Source organism: Austrofundulus limnaeus, unplaced genomic scaffold (assembly GCF_001266775.1).
Source record: "Austrofundulus limnaeus strain Quisiro unplaced genomic scaffold, Austrofundulus_limnaeus-1.0 Scaffold190, whole genome shotgun sequence".
NCBI lineage: Eukaryota > Metazoa > Chordata > Actinopteri > Cyprinodontiformes > Rivulidae > Austrofundulus > Austrofundulus limnaeus.
Window position 1 is genome coordinate 398,999 of NW_013952592.1, and position 8,003 is coordinate 407,001.

An 8,003-nucleotide genomic window follows, 5' to 3' on the forward strand; every position below is an offset into this window, starting at 1 on the left:
TTTGTTTACAGTTTATTAGCAGAACAAAAATCCTCTCAATTCAGGACGGTTTTAGGAGCCTCCCCTCGTCGTTTTTTTTTTTTTTTTTTTTTTTTGTCCCCAATCGATTAATTCAACAAAAAAATAATCCTTGACCTCGTTTTTTGAGTTAATACTGGAACAGAAACTGAGCCTTTTTGCGAACAAAAAGAGACCAATGAAAGTCTCACGGTCCTCTCTCAACTTTCACCAAGTGTCAGAACACCACAAGGCCCGGCTTCCCCCACTTTTATGAGAAAACGCGACTTTCCGGTGAGTTTTTCTTACCTTATAACCAACCTCAGCCCCGTTGTGCGACGGCTACATGCGTCCTGAGAGCTTTTTTCCTCCCTCGCCAGCTTTTTATCGCCTCCAAACAAGTGAAAAAAGCCGACACAAGCACTCAAACGTGGAATCTCAGTCTTCCGTCTGTCCCATACCGATTAACTACTTCTCCAGCCCCAACTCCTTCCCTCCCTGGGATCCTTTTTTCTTATATATTTTAAAAAATAAATCCTTAACAGCGAGGACACAGCGCCGGCTTCCAAACAATGAACCGGTGCGACAATGAAGCACAATAAAAGTATCTGAAATCACCGCTTGACGGTGGACGAGGGCTTCTCGGGAACAGACAACAATAGCGGGACCAGTTCAGAGAGAGGAGGCGATGAGGCCAAAGAAGGAATCATGGTGCATTCACGTGCTCACATTAGACTCGGAATCTTTCTTTTCGGTCATTTCAGTAACAAACTGTGGTCGCAGCATGTAGCCTAACACAAGGAAATATTGATTTATATTACTTCATATTAAAAATCAGAGTTGTAAAGTAACTAAGTACAAATACTTCTTCACTGTACTTAAGTAGAATTTTTGGGTATCTGTACTTTACTTGAGTAATTATTTTTCAGCCTAGTTTTTACTTCTTATTTTCATACAATTATCTGCAGGCCTACATTCTACTCCTTACATTTTAAAAAGAAATGCAAGAAGTAGAAAGTCGTTACTTTTATTTAATATTTGCTTGTTTTCAGCTTCTTATTGTAAAAAAAGAGAATACTATCCATAAAAATTGTGCCTCCAAGATAGAGTGAATTTAATTGTGGTTGAATGAGAAGTATAAATATATAAAATTCTGATATCATATTAGTTTGTACACAAACAAATCATGTCACACTCCAGCAGGACATAATCGTTAAAATAAAAAGACTACTTAAGAAGTATTTGTATTTCATGAATTATATATTATTGCATTTGGCTGCAGCCCTCAGATAGATTTTCATTTTGGGGAAAAGGTTTGGGCACGCACGATATATGCATATAAATCGAAACAGCTAGACTAGTGCATCCTAAATTTAACATAAATTAAACATTATTTTAATATGACATAGTCATTTCCAAAAACAGTTGAGAGGTGATCCTCTGATAAATGTTATTATGGAAAATCTGGCTCATTTCAAATCAATAGTTTTACTTTTAATACTTAAGTACAAAAAAATATCAGATACTTTAAGACTTTTACTCAAGTAATATTCCTAAGAGAGACTTTAACTTTTACCAAAGTAAATTTTGGTAGGATAATTGTACTTTTACTCAAGTATCACTTCATTCAGCACTGTTAAAAATCCAACTAATATTATTTTAAATTGTCAGACTGATCAATAATTTCTTACACAACTGATTATTTGACGTTTTTAATTAATTGTGTTAATCATAAAATAAAGTAGGCCTACTTTTTTGTTTAGTTATTCTCCAAAAAAATTACGATATTAAAGTTATGTCACAATAGTGATCAAACTGCAAGAAGGAGCAATTGTCATTCTTCCAGCTATCATGACACTTTAATACTTTTCTTCTTATTGTTATTTTTATCAGTTTTGTTGTGTATGTATTTAGCTACAACAGCAGGCAAAAAAAATAATGCAACATGTGACAAACAAAAACAAGAACCAAATATATCCACCTCTCTCACACATACAACAATTCAGAAAAGAAAAGAAAAATCTTAAGAAACTGGGTGCATTTGTCCCGTTTGTTTGACTCTTGTCCACATGTTCTGTAATTTCCGACAGATCCTGAAGTGGACATCATATCCTCCTGAATGTCCCAATATGGCCGCCATCCCAGTGTCTCACAGGAGAAAATGTTTCATCCGGCTCCGAAAAACACGAGTAAAATCCTTCACGTGTATTGCACTTACTCAAATCACAAACAGCCACTTATAAAAAATAAAACTATTAAATAAAATCTAACAAAAACGTTATATCACCCTGCTTAACCTTTGAACCCAGTCCTCAGTGTGACTATTTGGCGCCCTCTAGCTAATTTATTTTTTTATACATATTAATTTGGATATGGGCTTAAACCAAGTCAACATTGATTGATGGTGATTAAAGGTTTTAACGATGATTGAGCAACACAAAGTACTGTATTATCAATGATAAATTGAAATATAAAAGGGACATGCTATATTTATTCTTCTTAAAGCTCTGAATATGTTTTTAATTAGGCCTATAGGCTCCATTATTTGTGCAAAACTGAAAGGTTATAAGAAGCAATAATTAACATTTAAGAACAATTAATATTTTTTTTCTTTGCATTGCATTTCTGCAGGTTTAACATATGGGGGTCTTGAAACGTTTGCAGGGATTTGCTGACCCCTGCTGACTCTGAATGCAATGTGTGCAGAAATGGGCAAAAAACAAAACACATTGGCCAGTGTTCAGCAGACAGGCCTGCTCATATTTGTGTTACATTGGTAATTTTTTTCTTTACTTTTTATGAGATACACAAAAATAAAGTTTTTCATTATTTCATCAGATCATTTATTTATTTATTTATTTAGGATGGAAGCCTTGTTACTTAGACTTATCTCATTTCAAAAAATGTTTGCACGCTGCCTCAACGGTGACTCAATGAACACATTCTATCTATACTTTTACAATGACAAGATAAAATATTGAACTTCAGTTTGCTTTTACTGAATAACAAATAAATGTAAATTATGGCAAGATTACTATAATGTTTTATCAAGCAGTGTATTAAAGATTTTTTTTTTGGAGAAGACTGTGACATGCGTTGTGTGTAACTGGTTGACATTGGAGTCTGTTATTTGGGAGTCGCTGTAAATAAACTTTTCAAAAGAGAAAAGAACTTGATAAAAATGGAAAATGAGAAGAACATGTTAACTCATTAAAATATTGTCATTGTGTCTGAATGATATTGTTGATGTCTAGTTTTTTTTTTGCAACAGCTTGTTACTTCAGCTTAAAACTTTTGTTAAGGAGCTGCAGGTTCCAAAGGTGCAGGACTTCAACTGCCTATGAGGTCAACTGTCCAGAAGAACGGGGAGTAAAGAGGTGAAGAAGGGCATCCAGAAGGATGGAGCAAATTTGCAGAAGTGATTTATGACAAAGGAAAAGTCAAAGGAAAGGTTTACAATACAATAGTGTTTGAAGACAGGTGACAGAGCTGCAAATGTTGAGGTTCTCCTTAATTTGGGAGCGACAAAATTAGGAATAAGCTCATGCAGGGTCCTTAAAAAGTCTTAAAAGACATATAATTCATCAATCCAAAAATAAGGCCTTAATTAGCCTTAAATGTCTTAAATCAATCTTTCAGATGTCTTAAAATGTTAACATAGGATGATTGTGATTCATCTCAAATATTGAAATCATTAGTAACATTTGTTTATTTTTTCAAAATAATTTACTAAATGATTCCTGTGGCTAGTTGTTAGACAAAAAAATTGGGTAAATTTGTTGCAGTTATTTTTATGTTTGTTGGGTTGGACTTAAATTTAATTTCAAGTTGCATTTAAAGAGGTCTCAAAAGTCTTACACTTTACTTGCCTTAAGCAGGAACCCTGTCATCGCAGGTCGAACGACACGGAAGATAAAGTCAGAGAGGCCAGACTGAAATGGTGGACATGTCCATTGGAGGGACATATTGATGTTAGAGGTGCAGCTGGACGGATGGATGCAGTTAGAGGACGTGGAGTGAGAAGATGCAGAGGACGGAGGGAGATGGAGGATGACTCACTGYGAAGGGAACAGCTGAAARAATAGTCAGAAAGCTGCATCACCTCAGGGTTTCTTTGACTTTGAAATCATCAGTGCAGCCTGAAGTACTGTTTGTAATTTTTTAATCTATAATTTGACCAACAACACTGAAAAAAAAAGAAAAAAAATAGATTTTCGAGCACAGGTTTGACAACATTTCCCCAGCTGTTGAAGCTGCTCCTGGATGCAGAAACAAACGTTGCGTTATTCTTTTCCCTTTTTGAAAGTGATCAGTGAACATGTTTCACTTTTCTCCTCATGATGGCGCCGTTTGCTCGGGCTGCTGAGCTCCATCCATCCATACTTCTTTCTGGAGGCCTCCTGACTTCACACAGGTGGTGGTGGTGGTGGTGGTGGTGGTGGGGTGTGTGTGTGTGTGTGTGNGGGGGGGGCTGTAAGTTTCGCGCTTCACAGAAATCACGTCCCGCGTACATAATAATATAGAATACACAAATGAAGAAGTTTTGGACAGCCTCCCCTGGCAGTGACTGGCTCAGTTCGTCATATTGCGTCAGCTTAAAGCAAAACGTTGACGTGAATCCCCACCCCCACCCCACTACTCAGAGGCAAAGTCTTCCCTTTGAGATTTCAAGGTGTGATTCAGAGAGCTGAGATGTTAAACGAATCAAAAGGTTTCGCGCTGATGGCCACAAGTTGAACCTCACGTTGACTCATATCCTGCTGTAAAACAGGCCTTTGTCCTCAGAAAAACACAGTGTAGAAACCTGGCSTTTAATCTAATTAGGAATAAACAAACATCAGATTGAGAACACCTGTAATTGCGCGTTAAATGATAAAAAAAGGCAAACCGTAGGCCCGACAAGTTTTTTATTTATTTTTTTTTGTTTGCTTATGACGCACGTTCAGCAACATTCACTCAAGTTTTTTTTCTCCAGCAAACAAAAAAAAGGCGCATATTTAATGACTCAGAGTCCTTGAATTTGAGAAGAGAAATTGAAGAAAAAAAAGTCACTGAAAATGGCTGAATCGTCCATAAAGCCACGCATTCAGCTGCGTCACCGCCAGCTCCTGTTCCCCCCAAATCACATTACGCGCCTCGTTTACTTCAACATGTCTCAACGGACAGGCCGAGACCTCGTGCCGTTACTGTACGCCCATTAATCCCACCCCCACCACCACCACACACACACACACACTTCCCCGCCCTGTTATCCGATGAGCAATTATTGCAGAATGATTAGAGAGAATGACTGGAAATGTGAGAGGATGGATTTCAGCACCGGACAGCTCCCACTGAGGGGCGGTTGGTGCTTGAACTTGGGACAGCAGAACGTCTGAGCCACGTCCGTCAGATAAATAAATAACCAAATAAATCAAATCAACAAGTCGTGTAAAACCAGCAGCAAACATGACCTGTTCTCTGTGTCCTCATCTTTAAAGCGGACCAACATGAAACAAAAACTGTGTGGACAAATAATCATCCTGCTTTTAAATTAAAGGAGGGGAAAGTTTTAAAGTAAACTTCCTTTTTTTAGTGGGTGGGGGGTCTCAGTCTGACGGATGCACCAATGAGGAAGGAACTGTACTATTATATTCCGGGAGGAAGACTTGATGACGTCTATAGCATCCTTAATGTGACTTGGTAGAAAGAGGGAAGGAGGGAGGGAGGGAGGAGGAGGAGGCTGAAGGCTCACCATCCGCGGATAAAAATCGTCGGCAGTCGCAGCGCAGGGCAAAAAGTTTGGAGCAGCGCTATGTAGACGGACATCCAGCAACGCACTTTGAGTTTTTTCTATTTGGTTCCCTCCCCTCCGCCCCGCGCCTGCTGGAGTCCTCTTCAAAGTGTGTCCCGAAAAAAAAAAAAAGAAAAGAAAAAACAAAACAAAAAAAWTACAAATAAAGACAGGCTGCGCTGAGGGGATCATCGGGAGACGTCGGAGGCGCTTGAAACCAGGGAGAGGAGAGAAGTGCTGGGGGAGAGATAGAGAGAGAGAGAGAGAGAGAAAAAAGAGAGAAAACAACCGATTTACCAACACAGCCGCGCCCGGATCACAGCCTGCAGCACCGCGCGCTCCCCGCCTTCCTGCTCTTAGGTAGGTGATCTGCACCTYACCTGTGGAAAGTCTTAAAATCGGACAATTTAATTATGAAAAGCAATAGAAAAGTAATAAAACGGGCATTTATTTTTTGTCGGAGAGCTGCGTAAAGTCATTCTGAGCTACAGACAAACTTTTACAAAAAAAAATTAAAACAAATAAATGGTGCAGTTTATTTAAATTATTCGTTTTTTTGATTGTTTGCTTTTTTCCTTTACAAATAAACTAATTTGTTTTTTTCCTTCTCCAACAGCATGGCCAGTTCGAGTAAAGCGACTTTAATCTTGCTCATCTACGGGATCTTAATGCACTACAGCGTCTTCTGCACACCTATCGGACTAAGTTACCCTAAGATTAGGTAGGTCGGTCCTTGTCTTTGTTGTTTGCATTATTGGTTTGTTATAAATGATGTTTAGGAGATCATTAGTCATGTTGATGCTAATGATCCCGWGCGCAAAATTACGCACAAAGCCATGCGCGCATGTTTCCAAACCCCCCAAGGAAAGAACATCCCAGTCGTTGCAAAGCGCGCAGGTGCTGCCTGTGGAAATTACGCGCACGGATCTGTCCGGTGGGGCTGTTCACAGAACTCCCCTTATTAAAACTGAGAGAGCAGTCAGAGTAGTGGATAGCCCTTTGGGATGACGATGGACTGGCGTCACGAAATAGAGGCGAGGCAAAAATAGGAAAGCTCTGGCTGTATAAGATTTATATTTTTTCCTTTTTTTCTATTTTTTTCTTACTGATGCTCAAAACACATCCAGATTTTTTTTGGGCGTGGTTCACATTGATTCAGAAATTTCTCAGCTCTTTTAAGTCACGTTATTTTTTTAAGTGTTCTGACTCCGCGCCTGCACTCATCATTTCAGCACCCATTGTTTCGTTTTTCTTAAATTATTAACGAGGCTGRTGTGGGATCTGCAAAATGGTATCCAATACAAATTATATATATTTTTTCGATTTGCAATTTTATTTAAAGAAATTAAACAATTATACTACCTATAAATACATCATTAAATCTTTTTTTAAAATGATTTTATTTTTCGTTTTCTTTCATTTTGCCACCATTTATCGCGTTGCTTGAACAGAWTGAGACATTTTCTGCACCCCTGCTTGTGCATCAGGTTTTTCCCTCCCTTTACAGACTTGAAAACGATGCCTTCGATGAGGATGGGAACTCTCTGTCCGACATGGGCTTTGATGGCGACCAGATTGCTATACGAAGCCCCCCATCCTTAAACAACGACGCATACACTCTGTACTACCCACCGGATAAAAGGTATCATCCATCCCAGCTTGGGCTGCTTTATTTTGACATTTTTTTATTGATTTTATTTTATTTTTTGCTGGTAGCGATAATGTTTGCTTGCTTTGTCCCCCACCCCTCCCTCTAGAGTTCCTCRTGTTATTTGTCCTGTTATTTTCACACAGAGTAGCCTAAAATGTTCATATGTTGATGAAATTGTGGCTCGGGTGTGCGGTATTGGACCATTTTAGGCTACTTTGGATCATTCTGTCTGCGTTTTTTCCTTTCTTTTTTATTTTAAGTATCTGATGATGTGTGTTTTGGCGTTTTATCATCTCAGAGCAGAAAGGCATGCTGAGGAAGAATTAGATAGAGCCTTGAGGGAGATCCTGGGTCAGTTAACAGCGAGACATTATCTGCATTCTCTGATGACTGTTCGTGCAGGGTAAGGGCATTTCTCTTTAGCGTTCACCTGCACCTCTCTCTCTCTCTCTCTCTCTCTCTCTCTCTCTCTCTAAATGATGTCTGCGCTGCACAACTTCAGGCTGCTGCATTCTCACTCATTTTATGTGCATGCTTTTATTATTATTTGACTATTTTGACATCCTCCTAGACAAAAAAAAA

At 38.6% G+C, this 8,003-nt stretch overlaps 2 protein-coding genes across 2 annotated transcripts in view; one reads left to right on the forward strand and one right to left on the reverse strand.

Moving 5' to 3' along the window:
* Positions 1–655, reverse strand: part of yes1 (YES proto-oncogene 1, Src family tyrosine kinase) — a 26,565-nt gene extending 25,910 nt beyond the window's left edge. Inside the window, exon 1 of the mRNA XM_014018344.1 lies at positions 307–655. The gene's annotated coding sequence lies outside the window, so the exon portion shown is untranslated. The remainder of the gene's footprint in view (positions 1–306) is intronic.
* Positions 656–6,041: 5,386 nt separating this feature from the next.
* adcyap1b (adenylate cyclase activating polypeptide 1b) lies at positions 6,042–7,412 on the forward strand (the record flags this gene model as incomplete). The annotated part of the gene is given in 3 exon segments (XM_014018346.1): positions 6,042–6,130; positions 6,387–6,491; positions 7,278–7,412. Coding segments are annotated over 2 exon segments (239 nt in total), but the record flags the coding sequence as incomplete, so codon positions are not given.
* Positions 7,413–8,003: the final 591 nt, after the last annotated feature.